The following is a 20,000-nucleotide window of genomic DNA, read 5'->3' as shown; positions in this document are numbered from 1 at the left end:
AATATTTGACATTTTGGCACACTGAGTGTTTGTCGCACACTAGCCGCTTATCTAAAGTGCGAATTCTTTGTGTGAGAACAAGCGTGTTGTCTTTCCAAAGCCTATTTTCTGAGAACGTTTAATGTGGGAATGTTGCAGCGCGGGAGATTAGGAGGATAGCTCGCGTGTGTGTGTGTTCTTGTATTTCTACCCTTCTTGAGACATCAACAAGGAAAAGTTTCGTCCATGTGAGGACTGGTGAACAAGTTAGGACATAAATCATGCTCCCAATACGGAAAACCATTGCATCGAATAGAGAATGTCTCATTTGCACCCCTGGTGGTGAAATCCATCAAAATTAGGTAAGAAATACAAGCGTGTGTAGGGTGGTCCCAAAAAGGTAAGAAATACAACAATGCATGTGTGTGTGTGTGTGGTATTTTTATCCTTCAGACATCAATAAGAAAAAGTTCCGTCCATATGAGGACCGGTGAACAAGTTAGAACATAAATCATGGTCCCAATACGGAAAACCATTGCATCTAATAGAGAATGTCTCATTTGCACCCCTGGTGGTGAAATCTATCAAAATTAGGGTGGTCCCAAAAAGGTAAGAAATACAAGAATCAGTGTGTGTGTGTGTGTGTCTGTGTCTGTGTGTGTTCTTGTATTTCTACCATTCTTGAGACATCAACAAGGAAAAGTTCCGTCCATGTGAGGACCGGTGAACAAGTTTTTTTTCTTTCTTTTTTCTTCTTTACTTATATAGCGCTTTTCTACCTTCAAGGTACTCAAAGCGCTTTGACACTACTTCCACATTTCCCCATTCACACACACATTCACACACTGATGGAGGGAGCTGCCATGCAAGGCGCCAACCAGCACCCATCAGGAGCAAGGGTGAAGTGTCTTGCTCAGGACACAACGGACGTGACGAGGTTGGTACTAGGTGGGAATTGAACCAGGGACGCTCGGGTTGCGCACGGCCACTCTCCCCACTGCGCCACGCCGTCCCTGTTAGGACATAAACCATGGTCCCAATACGGAAAACCATTGCATGTAATAGAGAAAGTCTCATTTGCACCCCTGGTGGTAAAATATATCAAAATTAGGTAAGAAATACAAGAGTGTGTAGGGTGGTCCCAAAAAGGTAAGAAATACAACAATGCATGTGTGTGTGTGTGTGTGTGGTATTTTTATCCTTCTTGAGACATCAACAAGGAAAAGTTCCGTCCATATGAGGACCGGTGAACAAGTTAGGACATAAATAATGGTCCCAATACGGAAAAACATTGCATCTAATAGAGAATGTCTCATTTGCACCCCTGGTGGTGAAATCTATCAAAATTAGGCTAGTCCCAAAAAGGTAAGAAATACAAGAGTGTGTGTGTGTCTGTGTGTGTGTGTGTGTGTGTCTGTGTGTGTGTGTCTGTGTCTGTGTGTGTTCTTGTATTTCTACCATTCTTGAGACATCAACAAGGAAAAGTTCCGTCCATGTGAGGACCGGTGAACAAGTTAGGACATAAACCATGGTCCCAATACGGAAAACCATGGCATGTAATAGAGAAAGTCTCATTTGCACCCCTGGTGGTGAAATTAATCAAAATTAGGGTGGTCCCAAAAAGGTAAGAAATACAAGAGTGTGTGTGTGAGTGTGTGTGTTTTGTATTTCTACTCTTCTTGAGACATCAACAAGGAAAAGTACTGTCCATATGAGGACCTGTGAACAAGTTAGGACATAAATAATGGTCCCAATACGGAAAACCATTGCATCTAATAGAGAATGTCTCATTTGCACCCCTGGTGGTGAAATCTATCAAAATTAGGCTAGTCCCAAAAAGGTAAGAAATAAGAGTGTGTGTCTGTGTGTGTGTGTGTGTTCTTGTATTCCTACCATTCTTGAGACATCAACAAGGAAAAGTTTCGTCCATGTGAGGACCGGTGAACAAGTTAGGTCCGAAATCATGGTCCCAATACGGAAAACCATTGCATCTAATAGAGAATGTCTCATTTGCACCCCTGGTGGTGAAATATATCAAAATTGGGAAATAAATACAAGAGTGTGTGTGTGTGTGTGTGTGTGTGTGTGTGTGTGTGTGTGTGTGTAGGGTGTCCCAAAAAGATAATAAATACGTGTGTGTATGTGTGTAGGGTGGTCCCAAAAAGGTAAGAAATACCACAATGTGTGTGTGCCCGCGCGTGTGTGTGTGTGTGTGTTGTATTTCTACCCTTCTTGAGACATCAACAAGGAAAAGTACCGTCCATATGAGGACCGGTGAACAAGTTAGGTCCGAAATCATGGTCCTAATACAGAGTACCATTGCATCTAATAGAGGATGTTTCATTTGCACCCCTGGTGGTGAAATCTATCAAAATTAGGGTGGTCCCAAAAAGGTACGAAATACAATGTGTGTGTGTATTTTGTATTTCTACCCTTCTTGAGACATAAACAAGGAATAGTTCCGTCCATATGAGGACCGGTGAACAAGTTAGGACCTAAATCATGGTCCCAATACGGAAAACCATTGCATGTAATAGAGAATGTCTCGTTCGCACCCCTGGTGGTGAAATTTATCAAAATTAGGGTGGTCCCAAAAAGGTAAGAAATAAAAGAGTGTGTGTTTGAGTGTGTGTGTGTGTGTGTGTGTGTGTGTGTGTGTGTTCTTGTATTCCTACCATTCTTGAGACATCAACAAGGAAAAGATTCGTCCATGTGAGGACCGGTGAACAAGTTAAGACATAAATCATGGTCCCAATACGGAAAACCATTGCATCTAATAGAGTATGTCTCATTTGCACCCCTGGTGGTGAAATTTATCAAAATTAGGGTGGTCCCAAAAAGGTAAGAAATAAAAGAGTGTGTGTTTGAGTGTGTGTGTGTGTGTGTGTGTGTGTGTGTGTGTGTGTGTGTGTTCTTGTATTCCTACCATTCTTGAGACATCAACAAGGAAAAGATTTGTCTATGTGAGGACCGGTGAACAAGTTAGGACATAAATCATGGTCCCAATACGGAAAACCATTGCATCTAATAGAGTATGTCTCATTTGCACCCCTGGTGGTGAAATTTATCAAAATTAGGGTGGTCCCAAAAAGGTAAGAAATACAAGAGTGTGTGTTTGTGTTTTGTATTTATTTATTTTTTTTTTAAAATTCTGCCCTTTTTGAGACATCAACAAGGAAAAGTACCGTCCATATGAGGACCGGTGAACAAGTTAGGACATAAATCATGGTCCCAATACGATAAAACCATTGCATGTAATAGAGAATGTCTCATTTGCACCCCCGGTGGTGAAATCTATGAAAATTAGGGGTGGTCCCAAAAATGTAAGAAATACAAGAATCTGTGTGTTGTATTTCTACCCTTCTTGAGACATCAACAAGGAAAAGTTCCGTCCATGTGAGGACCGGTGAACAAGTTAGGACATAAATCATGGTCCCAATACGGAAAACCATTGCATCTAATAGAGTATGTCTCATTTGCACCCCTGGTGGTGAAATTTATCAAAATTAGGGTGGTCCCAAAAAGGTAAGAAATACAAGAGTGTGTGTTTGTGTTTTGTATTTATTTATTTTTTTTTTTAAATTCTGCCCTTTTTGAGACATCAACAAGGAAAAGTACCGTCCATATGAGGACCGGTGAACAAGTTAGGACATAAATCATGGTCCCAATACGATAAAACCATTGCATGTAATAGAGAATGTCTCATTTGCACCCCCGGTGGTGAAATCTATGAAAATTAGGGGTGGTCCCAAAAATGTAAGAAATACAAGAATCTGTGTGTTGTATTTCTACCCTTCTTGAGACATCAACAAGGAAAAGTTCCGTCCATGTGAGGACCGGTGAACAAGTTAGGACATAAATCATGGTCCCAATACGAAAAAACCATTACATCTAATAGAGAATGTCTCATTTGCTCCCTGGTGGTGAAATCTATCAAAATTTGTATATATCGAGAAAGGATGGTCCTAAGGATGTAAGTATTTTTCCGGAGGTCTCACGAAGGTAGAAATACAACAATGTGTGTGAGTGTACAATGAATACTGCTCTTTGCATGTGAAAGTCATCTCCCCTGCTGTCCTTCAGCTCTGACACACATTCACACGGGACTCTTTTCCTTTTCTGCAGGCCAACTCGACATTTGAAGAGCTGCGACGGTTCAAGACGATGGGGAAGGCCTGGGAAGAAGTGGCTCCCCAGATCTGGGCTTTCTTCCAAGACGGAGTCCAGGTCAAAATGATACGGGTAGGGAAAAGAAAAAAAAGATGACATCTGTGCCGATCACAGTCCTCTGGGCCTTTGGCATTGTGTATCAGCAAAGTTTAATCAAGGTAATACACCAACTTGCCTTCCAGCCTCCGGCCTCAAGTCTTTGGGTAGTTTGGTCCATTCCTCTTTGCAGCAACTCTCAAGTCTCTGTACATTGCTGAAATAATCGTTCCTTCTATCCTGAGTGGTCCCCCAGTTCCTGACGCTGAAAACCATCCCCACACCATGATGCTTCACTGTAGGCATGGTACTGGCCTGGTGATGAGTGGTGCCTGGTTTCCTCTAAGCTTTCGCAAAAATCATTGTCGAATCAGACCACAGACTTTAGTTTCTCATGGTCCGAGAGTCTTTCTGGTACATTTTGGCAAACTTTTTTACTAATGAATGGCCTCGGTCTGGCCACTTTATCATACGTTCCTGCAGAGATAGGTCTCCTCTCTCCACAGAGGAATGCTCTAGCTCTGACCGAGTGACCATCGGGTTCTCGGTCACCCACCTGACTAGACTAAGATGAATGTAGCAATGTACGGAGACATCCTGGATGAAAACCAAGGTTTCCCATCCAACCGGAGCTTCTGCAAAGAGGAATGAGAGAAACTGCCCAAAGATAGGTGTGCCAAGCTAGAGGCATCGTATTCAAAAAGACTTTAAGCTGGAATTGCTTTCAAAGGTGCATCAACAAAGTATTGAGCAAAGGCTGTGAATACCTACAATTTCTGCATGTGAGTTTTTTAATCTTTTTATTTTCACAACTTAAAGAAAACGCTCCACATTGTTCTTATAGGGCAGGGGTAGGGAACCTATGGCCTTCGAGCCAGATGTGGCTCTTTTGATGACTGCATCTGGCTCTCAAAGATCCGGTTTGGTGGCCACGGGATTAGGTCTCTGCTTTTTGCAGACGATGTGGTCCTGATGGCTTCATCTGGCCGGGATCTTCAGCTCTCACTGGATCGGCTCGCAGTCGAGTGTGAAGCGACCGGAATGAGAATCAGCACCTCCAAGTCCGAGTCCATGGTTCTCGCCCGGAAAAGGGTGGAGTGCCATCTCCGGGTTGGGGAGGAGACCCTGCCCCAAGTGGAGGAGTTCAAGTACCTAGGAGTCTTGTTCACGAGTGGGGGAAGAGTGGATCGTGAGATCGACAGGCGGATCGTTGCGGCGTCTTCAGTAATGCGGACGTTGTATCGATCCGTTGTGGGGAAGAAGGAGCTGAGCCGGAAGGCAAAGCTCTCAATTTACCGGTCGATCTACGTTCCCATCCTCACCTATGGTCATGAGCTTTGGGTCATGACCGAAAGGATAAGATCACGGGTACAAGCGGCCGAAATGAGTTTGGGTCTCTCCCTTAGAGATAGGGTGAGAAGCTCTGCCATCCGGGAGGAACTCAAAGTAAAGCCGCTGCTCCTCCACATGGAGAGGAGCCAGATGAGGTGGTTCGGGCATCTGGTCAGGATGCCACCCGAACGCCTCCCTAGGGAGGTGTTTAGGGCACGTCCAACCGGTAGGAGGCCACAGGGAAGACCCAGGACACGTTGGGAAGACTATGTCTCCCGGCTGGCCTGGGAACGCCTCGGGATCCCCCGGGAAGAGCTAGACGAAGTGGCTGGAGAGAGGGAAGTCTGGGCTTCCCTGCTTTGGCTGCTGCCCCCGCGACCCTACCTCGGATAAGCGGAAGATGATTGATGGATGGATATGATTCTCAGATAAATCTTAGCTGACATTGCTTAACACGATAAGTAATGAATAATTCCGCTGGTTATCACGATGTTAAAAATCAAGTTCAAAATATAAAACATTCTCATGCATTTTAATCCATCCATCCGTTTACTACCGCACCTGTTCAAGAAATAACAATGTTACCAAAAATAATTATAAATAAATAAATGATAAATGGGTTGTACTTGTATAGCGCTTTTCTACCTTCAAGGTACTCAAAGCGCTTTGACACTACTTCCACATTTACCCATTCACACACACATTCACACACTGACAGAGGGAGCTGCCATGCAAGGCGCCAACCAGAACCCATCAGGAGCAAGGGTGAAGTGTCTTGCTCAGGACACAACGGACGTGACCAAGTTGGTACTAGGTGGGATTTGAACCAGGGACCCTCGGGTTGCGCACGGCCACTCTACCACTGCGCCACGTCGTCCCTTAGAGACTTTAGAGACTTATTATACTCTAAAGATGTTGGTCTTACCTAACAAATGCACACATTTAATTGTATTCTGTGTTAAAAAATATAATATGGCTTTCTCGGAAATGCATTTTAAAATATTTGGCTTTCATGGCTCCCTCAGCCAAAAAGGTTCCCGACCCCTGTTATAGGGTATGGTCTGTAGCACCAATTTAACGTACCATATTTTTCGTACTATAAGGCACACTTAAAATCCTTTGATTTTCTCAAAACTCGCCAGTGCGCCCTAAAACCCGGTGCGCCTAATGTAAGGAATAATTCTGGTCGTGCTTACCGACCTCAAAGCTATTTTATTTGGTACATGGTGAACTGATAAGCGTGACCAGTAGATGGTAGCAACACAAAAGAGATATATGTCACAGACGACGTCACGCTAACATCAAGTGACACCTCCGATTAAGGCTGCAGAAGCAAGTTAGCCGAAACTTGTCAGGTAAAAAAACTTTACCTTACTAGCCTTTATAATTCAATAATTTATAAATAAAGATAAATGTGGACTGCAATATGATGACAGTCACACAAAAGAGACTGCAGTATGACACAAGTAAACTACACTAACATTTTATTTGTTCCATTGAAAATATAGAACACGACACACGGCGCTGAAAAATCTATCAAGATGTTTTAGTACGACTTTGGTAAGCTATGAAGCCGCACCACTTGATGGTATCTACTGTGCTTCAACATAGGAGTATTATTATGGTGTGTGTATAAAGTAAGACATATTAAATGGCGTTTTGTTTCGCAATGTTACGCAAAAGCAACTTTTGTTACCTTCTGGTACCTGCTGATCTGTATTTTGGATCTGCATAACTCCTCAAAATTTGATGGATTTTACTGTGCTTCAACATAGGGGTATTGTTATGGTGTGTGTATAAGGTAAGACATATTATCTGACGTTTTGTTTCGCAATGTTACGCAAAATTAACTTTTTTTACCTTCTGGTACCTGCTGATCTGTATTTGGGATCTGCATAAGTCCTGAAAATTTGATGGATTGTACTGCGCTTCAACATAGGAGTATTATTATGGTGTGTTTATAAAGTAAGACATATTATCTGGCGTTTTGTTTCGCAATATTACGCAAAAGCAACTTTTCTTACCTTCTGGTACCTGCTGATCTGTATTTGGGATCTGCATAATGCCTGAAAATTTGATGGATTGTACTGTGCTTCAACATAGGAGTATTATTATGGTGTGTGTATAAGGTAAAACGTATTATCTGGCGTTTTGTTTCAATGTTAGGCAAAAGCAACTTTTCTTACCTTCTGGTACCTGCTGATCTGTATTTGAGATCTGCATAATTCCGGAAAATGTGATGAATTGTACTGTGCTTCAACATAGGGGTATTATTATGGTGTGTGTATAAGGTAAGACGTATTATCTGGTGTTTTGTTTCGCAATGTTATGCAAAATAAACTTTTCTTACCTTCTGGTACCTGCTGATCTGTATTTGGGATCTGCATAATTCCTGAAAATTTGATGGATTGTACTGCGCTTCAACATAGGAGTATTATTATGGTGTGTTTATAAAGTAAGACATATTATCTGGCGTTTTGTTTCGCAATATTACGCAAAAGCAACTTTTCTTACCTTCTGGTACCTGCTGATCTGTATTTGGGATCTGCATAATTGCTGAAAATTTGATGGATTGTACTGTGCTTCAACATAGGAGTATTATTATGGTGTGTGTATAAGGTAAGACACATTATCCGGCGTTTTGTTTCGCAATGTTACGCAAAAGCAACTTTTCTTACCTACTGGTACCGTCCGATCTGTACTTGGGATCTGCATAATGCCTGAAAATTTGATGGATGTACTGTGCTTCAACATAGGAGTATTATTATGGTGTGTGTGTGTAAGGTAAGACGTATTATCTGGCGTTTTGTTTCGCAATGTTATGCAAAAGAAACTTTTCTTACCTTCTGGTACCTGCTGATCTGTATTTGGGATCTGCATAATTCCTGAAAATTTGATGGATTGTACTGTCCTTCAACATAGGGTTATTATTATGGTGTGTGTATAAGGTAAGACATATTATCTGACGTTTTGTTTCGCAATGTTACGCAAAAGCAACTTTTCTTACCTTCTGGTGGTACCTGCTGATCTGTATTTGGGATCTGCATAATTCCTGAAAATTTGATGGATTTTACTGTGCTTCAACATAGGGGTATTGTTATGGTGTGTGTACAAGGTAAGACGTATTATCCGTCGTTTTGTTTCGCAATGTTATGCAAAAAGAAACTTTTCTTACCTTCTGGTATTTGCTGATCTGTATTTGGGATCTGCATAAGTCCTGAAAATTTGATGGATTGTACTGTGCTTCAACATAGGAGTATTATTATGGTGTGTGTATAAGGTAAAACGTATTATCTGGCGTTTTGTTTCAATATTAGGCAAAAGAAACTTTTCTTACCTTCTGGTACCTGCTGATCTGTATTTGAGATCTGCATAATTCCGGAAAATGTGATGAATTGTACTGTGCTTCAACATAGGGGTATTATTATGGTGTGTGTATAAGGTAAGACGTATTATCTGGTGTTTTGTTTCGCAATGTTATGCAAAATAAACTTTTCTTACCTTCTGGTACCTGCTGATCTGTATTTGGGATCTGCATAATTCCTGAAAATTTGATGGATTGTACTGCGCTTCAACATAGGAGTATTATTATGGTGTGTTTATAAAGTAAGACATATTATCTGGCGTTTTGTTTCGCAATATTACGCAAAAGCAACTTTTCTTACCTTCTGGTACCTGCTGATCTGTATTTGGGATCTGCATAATTGCTGAAAATTTGATGGATTGTACTGTGCTTCAACATAGGAGTATTATTATGGTGTGTGTATAAGGTAAGACACATTATCCGGCGTTTTGTTTCGCAATGTTACGCAAAAGCAACTTTTCTTACCTACTGGTACCGTCCGATCTGTACTTGGGATCTGCATAATGCCTGAAAATTTGATGGATTGTACTGTGCTTCAACATAGGAGTATTATTATGGTGTGTGTGTCTAAGGTAAGACGTATTATCTGGCGTTTTGTTTCGTAATGTTATGCAAAAGAAACTTTTCTTACCTTCTGGTACCTGCTGATCTGTATTTGGGATCTGCATAATTCCTGAAAATTTGATGGATTGTACTGTGCTTCAACATAGGGTTATTATTATGGTGTGTGAATAAGGTAAGACATATTATCTGACGTTTTGTTTCGCAATGTTACGCAAAAGCAACTTTTCTTACCTTCTGGTGGTACCTGCTGATCTGTATTTGGGATCTGCATAATTCCTGAAAATTTGATGGATTTTACTGTGCTTCAACATAGGGGTATTGTTATGGTGTGTGTACAAGGTAAGACGTATTATCCGTCGTTTTGTTTCGCAATGTTATGCAAAAAGAAACTTTTCTTACCTTCTGGTATTTGCTGATCTGTATTTGGGATCTGCATAAGTCCTGAAAATTTGATGGATTGTACTGTGCTTCAACATAGGAGTATTATTATGGTGTGTGTGTATAAGGTAAGACGTAATATCTGGCGTTTTCTTTCAATGTTAGGCAAAAGCAATTTTTCTTACCTTCTGGTACCTGCTGATCTGTATTTGGGATCTGCATAATTCCTGAAAATTTGATGGATTGTACTGTGCTCCAACATAGGGGTATTATTATGGTGTGTATATAAGGTAAGACATATTATCTGGCGTTTAGTTTCGCAATGTTACGCAAAAGCAACTTTTCTTACCTTCCGGTACCTGCTGATCTGTATTTGGGATCTGCATAATTCCTGAAAATTTTATGGATTTTACTGTGCTTCAACATATGGGTATTATTATGGTGTGTGTATAAGGTAAGACATATCTGGCGTTTTGTTTTGCAATGTTATGCAAAAGAAACTTTTCTTACCTTCTGGTACCTGCTGATCTGTATTTGGGATCTGCATGAATCCTGAACATTTGATGGATTGTACTGTGCTTCAACATAGGGTTATTATTATGGTGTGTTTATAAGGTAAGACATATTATCTGGCGTTTTGTTTCAATGTTAGGCAAAAGCAACTTCTCTTACCTTCTGGTACCTGCTGATCCGTATTTGGGATCTGCATAAGTCCTGGAAATTTGATGGATTGTACTGTGCTTCAACATAGGAGTATTATTATGGTATGTGTATAAGGTCAGACATATTATCTGGCGTTTTGTTTCGCAATGTTACGCAAAAGCCACTTTGCTTTTCTTCTAGTACCTGCTGATCTGTATTTGGGATCTGCATAAGTCATTTTTTAAATGGACCATTCATCAGCAGTGCGGTCCGGAAAATACGGTACACATGATGGTGACAATTTGCCACCTGTCAGAACCTTGGGTATTTAAGTTCAATATGAAAACTCTTTGGTTGGGGTTTGGACGACCCTGCCCTAAGTGCTCTTTTTTTCCTTTTTTTTTTTTTTTCATTTCAGGACATTTTGCAGAACCCGTCGTTGATGGATTTTATCGACCGGAGTCTCGAGGAGGCGCCGTTCTCCGCCAAACACATCCTCAACTTCCTGCACAACGGACCATCTGAGGACCGACCAGCCGCTATGCCAGATTTTGATTGGCGGGACATCTTCAACCTTACTGACCGAGTCATCGGGATGCTCAATCAGTACGGAGACGTGAGTGGACGCTATTTTTATCTTAAACGTTTCCGTGTCCGTGCACACGTACAGTCATGGTCAAAAGTTGACATACACTTGTAAAGGATATCATCTCACGGCTGTTGACCACTCCTCTCGACAAAATTGGTGCAGTTCAGCTGAATGTGTTGCTTTTCTGACGTGGACTTGTTTCTTCAGCATTGTCCACACGTTTAAGTCGGGACTTTGGCAAGGCCGTTCTAAAACCTTCATTCTTGCCTGATTTAGCCATTTTTGACGTGTCTTTGGGGTCACCCATCTGCGGCCAGGACCCAACCTCCGGTAGGTTGTCCTGAAGAATTTGGAGGTAATCCTCCTTTTTAATTGTCGCATTTACTCTTTGTAACGCACCAGTTCCATTGGCAGCAAAGCAGGCCCAGAGCATAATACTACCACCACCATGCTTTACAGTAGGATTGGTGTTCCTGGGATTAAAGGCCTCACCTTTTCTCCTTCTAACATATTGCTGGGTATTGTGGCCAAACAGCTCCATTTTTGTTTCATTTAATCTTTACCATGTGGTGTCAGATGAAACGGAAGAAAAGATATCGATATAATCATAGTAGTATCGACTAGATACGCTCCTGTACTTGGTATCAATATAGTAGATGTCATGTGTAGATCCACCCATGGCGTTTGTTTACATCGTGACGCCGGTGAGCTATTGCTTCCTCCTACGGTGTGTAGTGAAGCATGTTTAGCTATTCCTGGTACTTGTAAGAAACTTACTTCATGTCAGGTTCAAACACAGGTGACATCTATTAGACATGACGAGAAGCAAAAGAAATCAAGCAGAGACAGGATTCAATTTAGCTCATGAGGAGAGCGCCTGTGTGCCCGCACCGCTCCGACGAGGGAGTTCCACGCCTCCTCTATTATTTGGGACTTTTCTGGTTCTATAGCATTACATTACTGTTCCTAAGGGGAGGTGGTCATAAACAGCTGTTGCACTCAGTCATAAACAGTTCAAAGGAAAGGTGCCTGGAGCGGTTTCAGGTCCCGCTCACTTTGTAGATCTCGGGTCAGGACAAGGTCTTCTCATGGCTGTCCATAGATCAAAGAAACCGACACCTCCATGTCGCATCAGTGGAGTTTTACAAGTCTTTTGCTCGACTAGATGAAACACAGATTTTGTCTTCTCGCAGGTCGAGCTGGAATCATAAGAACACAAAGTTGTGTGATAACTGATACAACCCTAGTACCCAGTCTTTTGGACTTTTCTTGTACCTGTCGCATTCTTGGAGTGGTTCGTTCATCTTTTATCATACTTGCCAACCTTGAGACCTCCGATTTCGGGAGGTGGGGGTTATGGGGCTTGGTCGGGGTGGGGCGTTTTTGGGGGCGTGGTTAAGAGGGGAGGCGTATATTTACAGCTATACATCCATCCATTTCCTACCGCTTATTCCCTTTTGGGTCGTGGGGGGGCTGGTGCCTATCTCAGCTACAATCGGGCGGAAGGCGGTGTACACCCTGGACAAGCATAATGTGTAGAAATCTTTATTTTTAATTGAATGACTTGTTTATTTTTCAACAAGTTTTTAGTTATTTTGTTTTTTTTCCAAATAAATCCAGAAAGACCATTAAAAACGAGCAATATTTTGCACTGTTATACAATTTAATACATCAGAAACTGATGCCATAGTGCTGCATTTTACTTCTTTATCTTTTTTTTTTTCAACCAAAAATGCTTTGCTCTGATTAGGGGGTACTTGAATTAAAAAAATGATCACAGGGGGTACATCACTGAAAAAAGGTTGAGAACCACTGCTCCAAAAGCCGTAGATGTTATTGTCACATATGCATGCACAGTAGATGGCAGTATTGTCCTGTTTAAGAGTGTCACAACATTGCTGTTTACGGCAGGCGAACTGCTTTACGGTAGACGAAAACGTGACTGCTGTTGTTGTGTGTTGTTAAACCACATTGGGAGGACTTTAATGAAACTCCCTAACATTAGAAACCTAGAGCTCGCCCTCGATCATTCTACAGTTATAACGTCATTGGGCAGACACGTTGTTTATATTGTGGGAAAGCGGACGTGAAAACAGGCTGTCCTCACTCAGGTCCGCATGGAGCTGGAGGGGGCGTGGCTTCCAGCTCCGCCTGAATCTTGGTAGATTTTCGGCAGAGGCGTTGAATTTCGGGAGTCTCCCGGAAAATCCGTGAGGGTTGGCAAGTATGATTTTATTCCGAGCGAACACAGGAGCTGTCACTTGTTGGTGGCCTCAGGCTGCTAAAAGCCTACTGAAATGAGATTGTGTTATTTAAACGGGGATAGCAGGTCCATTCTATGTGTCATACTTGATCATTTCGCGATATTGCCATATTTTTGCTGAAAGAATTTAGTAGAGAACATCGATGATAAAGTTTGCAACTTTTGGTCGCTAATAAAAAAAGCTTTGCCAGTTCCGGAAGTAGCAGACGATGTGTGCGTGATGTCACGGGTTGTAGAGCTCCTCACATCCTCACATTGTTTACAATCATGGCAGCGAGAGCGATTCGGACCGAGAAAGCGACGATTTCCCCATTAATTTGAGCGAGGATGAAAGATTCGTGGATGAGGAAAGTGAGAGTGAAGGACTAGAAAGAAAAAAAAGACAGGGCAGTGGGAGCGATTCAGATGTTATTAGACACATTTACTAGGATAATTGTGGAAAATCCCTTATCTGCTTATTGTGTTACTAGTCTTTTAGTGAAATATGGTCATACCTGAAAGTCGGAGGGGTGTGGCCAAGGGTGTGGTGACCGCCAGTGTCTCTGAGGGAAGCCACATTTCTCGACGAGGCAAAGCGAGGGCAGCCGTTGGGGCCGGGCTGCGATTTTTTTTTCTTCCCTCCTCCACGGTAGAAGCATCCCACGTTCGGGGGCGGCCGGTCGGAGGAGGCAAGAGAGTCCGCAGCTGCCTCTTTGACAGGTGCACGAGTAACGACGAAAGCTCTCCGCTCATGTCTACGGTAAGAGCCGACTTATTACCATATTATTAGGGACGGCGTGAGGTAGTGGGAGAGTGGCCGTGTGCAACCCGAGGGTCCCTGGTTCAACCTCGTCATGTCCGTTGTGTCCTGAGCAAGACACTTCACCCTTGCTCCTGATGGGTGCTGGTTAGCGCCTTGCATGGCAGCTCCCTCCATCAGTGTGTGAATGTGTGTGTGAATGGGTAAATGTGGAAGTAGTGTCAAAGCGCTTTGAGTACCTTGAAGGTAGAAAAGCACCATACAAGTATAACCCATTTATCATTTATTTATTTATTTACTAGTGTTTTAGTGAGATTATATAGTCGTACCTGAAAGTCGGAGGGGTGTGGCCACGGGTGTGGTGACCGCCTGTGTCTCTGAGGGAAGCTACATTTCTCGACAAGGCAGCGGTTGGGGCCAGGCTGCGATTTTTTCCCCCCCCCTCCTCCACGGTGGAAGCATCCCACTTTCGGGGGCGGCCGGTCGTAGGAGGCAAGAGAGTCCGCAGCTGCCTCTTTGACAGGTGCACAAGGAACGACGAAAGCTCTCCGCTCATGTTTACGGTAAGAGCCGACTTATTACCATATTATTAGGAACGGCGTGAGGTAGTGGGAGAATGGCCGTGTGCAACCCGAGGGTCCCTGGTTCAACCTCGTCATGTCCGTTGTGTCCTGAGCAAGACACTTCACCCTTGCTCCTGATGGGTGCTGGCTAGCGCCTTGCATGGCAGCTCCCTCCATCAGTGTGTGAATGTGTGTGTGAATGGGTAAATGTGGAAGTAGTGTCAAGGCGCTTTGAGTACCTTGAAGGTAGAAAAGCGCTATACAAGTATAACCCATTTATCATTTAGTGATTTATTTACTAGTGTTTTAGTGAGATTATATAGTCGTACCTGAAAGTCGGAGGAGTGTGGCCACGGGTGTGGTGACCGCCAGTGTCTCTGAGGGAAGCCACATTTCTCGACGAGGCGACGCGAAGGCAGCGGTTGGGGCCGGGCTGCGATTTCCCCCCCCTCCTCCACGGTGGAAGCATCCCACTTTCGGGGGCGGCCGGTTGGAGGACGCAGCTCGAGGAACGACAAAAGCTCTCCGCTCATGTCTACGGTAAGAGCCGACTTATTACCACCCTTTTCTCACCGAAACCTGCCGGTTGACATGTGGTAGAGAACCACGTTCGCTTGACCGCTCTGTTCCATAGTAAAGCTTCACCGTCATCTTTTGGGAATGTAAAGGGGCGGCTTGGCGTAGTGGGTAGAGCGGTCATGCCAGAAACCTGAGGGTTGCAGGTTCGCTTCCCACCTATTGACATCCAAATCGCTGCCGTTGTGTCCTTGGGCAGGACACTTCACCCTTTGCCCCCGGTGATGCTCACACTGGTGAATGAATGATTGGTGGTGGTCGGAGGGGCCGTAGGCGCAAACTGGCAGCCACGCTTCCGTCAGTCTACCCCAGGGTAGCTGTGGCTACAGATGTAGCTTACCACCACCAGGTGTGAATGAATGATGGGTTCCCACTTCTCTGTGAGCGCTTTGAGTATCTAACAATAGAAAAGCGCGATATAAATCTAATCCATTATTATTATTATTATAAACAAGGAACCACCGATTGTGTTTGTGTTGCTAAATCTTAAAGGCGGCTGCAGTACAGCGCTTCCCACCTACATCTTTCTTCTTTGACGTCTCCATTATTAATTGAACAAATTGCAAAAGATTCAGTAACACTGATGTCCAGAATACTGTGTAATTATGCGATGAAAGCAGACGACTTAAAGTCCCCCCCTCAACAGTGTGTTTCTACATTTGTCGTTTGCGTTATTTTATTTCATGCTCAAAAGTCGCGTTTACATTGGTTACTTTTGTCGTTAGAGTTCCGTGCAGCGCTCGCAATTGGTTGAATGCACGATGCGCACCCTGAACTCCATTGCTGGAACAAAATGTCCGCTACAATGCAGGATACTTCGCGCGAAATTTAAAATTGCAATTTAGTAAACTAAAGCGGCTGTATTGGCATGTGTTGCAATGTAAATATTTCATCATCAATATATAAACTATCAGACTGCGTGGTCGGTAGTAGTGGGTCTCAGTAGGCCTCTAAAGGGGCCGGTGTTTTTGACCGTGATGTGAGCATTCGGATAATCCGTCTCTTTAGCGGTTTTGGCAGTCCGCTCCTCAAATCCGCGAACCTGGCAATGGTCCGGCGGGGACGAGAGCCAGGCTTGCAGACGAGCTGTCGACCCGCCTCTGTTTACCGCTGATGGAGTGGACCTTTTTTCCAAAATAACTCCAAAATCCAAAAACAAAGCGACACATGAGGGCCCTCCAGGGCTAAGTGGGCCGATGCCAAAGTCCCAACCGGCCCACAGGGACTTATCGGGAGGGGGGTCTATCCCATTGGACGGTGGCGCTCTTTGTTTTTTGTCCAAGTTCAAGCTTCCAGCACTTGAGTGTGACAGCGTCTGAGGTCGATTAGACACAGCTGTCACTTCAGCCGCCGTCTTTCACGGGGCCTCGACAATGAAGGCCGGTCCCACCGCACACTGGACCTGTAGGGTCTAGAACTAGGGTAGGGAACCTATGGCTCTAGAGCCGGATGTGGCTCTTTTGATGACTGCTTCTGGCTCTCAGATAAATCTTAGCTGACATTGCTTAACGCGATAATTACGAATAATTTTGCCGGTAATCACAGTGCTAAAAATAACGTGCAAAACATAAAACATTCTCATGCATTTATATCAATCAATCAATCAATGTTTATTTATATAGCCCCAAATCACAAATGTCTCAAAGGGCTGCACAAATCATTACGACTACAACATCCTCGGAAGAACCCACAAAAGGGCAAGGAAAACTCACACCCAGTGGGCAGGGAGAATTCACATCCAGTGGGACGCCAGTGACAATGCTGACTATGAGAAACCTTGGAGAGGACCTCAGATGTGGGCAACCCCCCCCCCTCTAGGGGACCGAAAGCAATGGATGTCGAGCGGGTCTAACATGATACTGTGAAAGTTCAATCCATAGTGGCTCCAACACAGCCGCGAGAGTTCAGTTCAAAGCGGATCCAAGACAGCAGCGAGAGTCCCGTCCACAGGAAACCATCTCAAGCGGATCAGCAGCGTAGAGACGTCCCCAACCGATACAGGCGAGCGGTCCATCCTGGGTCTCGACTCTGGACAGCCAGTACTTCATCCATGGTCATCGGACCGGACCCCCTCCACAAGGGAGGGGGGGACATAGGAGAAAGAAAAGAAGCGGCAGATCAACTGGTCTAAAAAGGAGGTCTATTTAAAGGCTAGAGTATACAGATATCCATCCATCCGTTTTCTACCGCACCTGTTCAAGAAGTTGAATTGACGGTAAGAAGTATTTTATGTCACGACGGGGGCAGGGTCGTTCTCCCAGGAAGGCAGACGGACTACTCGGCATTTAGGTAAAAACTAGGGATGCACCGAAATGAAAATTTGTGGCCGAAGCCGAAGCCGAATAAAATTTAAACGCTTGGCCGAATACCGAATAATGAATGCAGTTTTTCACAATTTTTTAAATATTGCATAAATAGCCTACAATAAATATTTAGACATGTTTTTCAAATAAAGTAATTTTTTATTCAATATTGACATTTTTTTAATATTCCAGTAGTCTTTGCTTTTCAAAAAAAAAGCACAGTTTTTCATTTATATTAGGCCTTCAAACAAAACATGCATTCCAAAAAAACAAACAAAGTGCATTAAAGTGGATAAACCCACAACAAATGAATGATTTTCCTTTTGGCAAAAGTCTGCTTAGCCACAGTAGATATGCTAATAATGTAAACAGAAGGCTTAAGTAAATCTCAATTAAGTGTGTGCTTGTAACCTCATACACTTATACAGGTAGCCTACACAACAGGCTAATAATGTAAACAGAGGACCCACTAAATCTCACTTAAGTGTGTGCTTGTAACCTCATACACTTATACAGGTACACAACATATCCCAACGTCACTGCACGTTGGTTGATTGCGTCACCGCGTCAAAAAAATTGCGTCACACGCCACTATTCGGCCTTGTTCTTAACTCATTCCACCGAAGGCCGAATGTGGTTTTTTTTTGCCATATTCGGCCGAATATATTCGGTTACCGATCAATCGGTGCATCCCTAGTAAAAACATAATTTAATTTAAACTAAAAAAAAGATACAAATAAAAATCGCTCACATTGGAGGCACAACTCGGACTAAGGAACAAAGCGAACGCGTAAACAGACTATGAACATAAATCAAACAAAACTTACTTGGCATGGCATGAAGCATGAAACTATGGCAAGGCATGAAACAAGTCAGCACGGAGCAAGAAAAGATCACATTGACGCCAGGGCGACTGACTGGCAAAAACGAGCTTAAATACTGCCTCTGATTAGTGCTCGGGAAGCAGAGACAGGTGGACAAAATGAGTAACCAAGGAAACCAGACAAGGGAGTGGGAAAAAAAAACAGGGACTTAAAGAGTCCAAAAGACAAACAAAAACATGATCAACAGACATGACATTTGATTTATTATTGGTTAGCTTCAGAATAACAATGTTATTAAAAAGAACAAGAGACGTATTATACTCTAAAAATGTTGGTCTTACTTAAAAACGCACACATTTAGTTGTATTCAGTGTTAAAAAATATGGTATGGCTCTCACGGAAATACATTTTGAAATATTTGGCTTCCATGGCTCTCTCAGCCAAAAAGGTTCCCGACCCCTGGTCTAGGGTTTAACGGCGGCGTTTGAAATGGGAATCGCTCGTTCCGCGTGGGCCCCGAGTTTGCTGCTCGGAAAGGGTTTTGGATGGTCTACGTCTGCGTGCTAATCTCAGGGGGAATCGGTTGTTCTGGAGTCTTCCCACTCGAACCGAAGTCCTTCATGTTAGGAACGGTAAAGCGCTCTAAACCAGGGGTCTCAAACTCAGGGCCCGCGTAACAGGTTTAATCCGTAAAAAAGTATAAAAACGGGCTGCAATTTTTTGATGTTCCAAATGTGTCCACTAGGTAGATAGGTAGGTCTTTATTGTCATTGCAACAAGTACAACGAAACTTTGTTTTCAGCACAAACCTGTTCAAGATTAGACAAACAAACAGTGTACAGGGTTACAGAACAAGAACGCTGATGGGTCCCGTAAAAGATGGGAAAAAGGTAAACGCTGGGGAAGGATGAGTAAAAAAATACAATCCAGACTGGGCTCCTAAGGGGGCCCAGTTCGGAGTGAGAAGAAAAACCTCCATAGCAAAGCACATATACATATTACAACGTACATCTCGAGATATCTAGCAACAGAGGGAAGGTAGTTCAAGGTCATGGTGGTAGGCCGCAGCTCTCAGGCGCTGACCATCCATTCAGCACCTCTACGGGATTGCGTCGAGGGCGTTGGATTGGGGGACAGGAGGGTGTATGTGTGGCGTATATTTTTTTTGTAGATGTGTGTGTATAAGCCCATAGTGTGTCTCTGTTCCGCGGCCTTGATGTATTTGCCGTCGCTAGTCCAAAGTTCACAACAACAGGCATGTGTCCATGAGAGACAAAAAAAGGACTTTGTTGTGTCTTCCTGCAGTGATCTTCGGGAGAGTCTCGAAGCCAGGGGAAAAAATCCAAGTTAAAATGATTTGTATGCGAGTGAAAATAAAATATGCTTTTCACTCTAAAATTGTCTATGACTGCACTGCAAAAACTGAAATCTAAGTAAGATGAAATATCTCAAATAAGGGTGATATTTGCTTATTTTCTGTCTGGTAAGATAATTCTTCTCACTAAGCAGATTTTATGTTAGAGTCTTTTACTTGTTTTAAGGGTTTTGCTCCTAAATGATCTCAGTAAGATGCTACAGCTTGTTTCCGACATTTTATGACCTATTTTGAACTCCATTGTAAAAATGTGTGTGTGGACGTTGCCCTCTAGTGGGTTCTTCGGACCACCACACACTGCCA

At 43.2% G+C, this 20,000-nt stretch overlaps 1 protein-coding gene across 5 annotated transcripts in view; it reads left to right on the top strand.

The window, feature by feature from the left end:
* LOC133569755 (retinal-specific phospholipid-transporting ATPase ABCA4-like) overlaps positions 1 to 20,000 on the top strand; it is a 170,282-nt gene that overhangs the window by 49,753 nt on the left and 100,529 nt on the right. For all 5 annotated transcript variants that reach the window (XR_009809877.1, XM_061922331.1, XM_061922332.1 and 2 more), the window contains 2 exons: positions 4,105 to 4,221; positions 10,884 to 11,081. Coding sequence is in view for 4 of the 5 variants with exons in the window: in XM_061922331.1 (XP_061778315.1) it covers positions 4,105 to 4,221; positions 10,884 to 11,081 (315 nt within the window). In the remaining variant the exon portion in view is untranslated. The remainder of the gene's footprint in view (positions 1 to 4,104; positions 4,222 to 10,883; positions 11,082 to 20,000) is intronic.

Source organism: Nerophis ophidion, linkage group LG15 (genome assembly GCF_033978795.1).
Source record: "Nerophis ophidion isolate RoL-2023_Sa linkage group LG15, RoL_Noph_v1.0, whole genome shotgun sequence".
NCBI lineage: Eukaryota > Metazoa > Chordata > Actinopteri > Syngnathiformes > Syngnathidae > Nerophis > Nerophis ophidion.
Note: the sequence above shows the minus strand (reverse complement) of the source record. Positions and strands in the feature narration are given on the sequence as shown.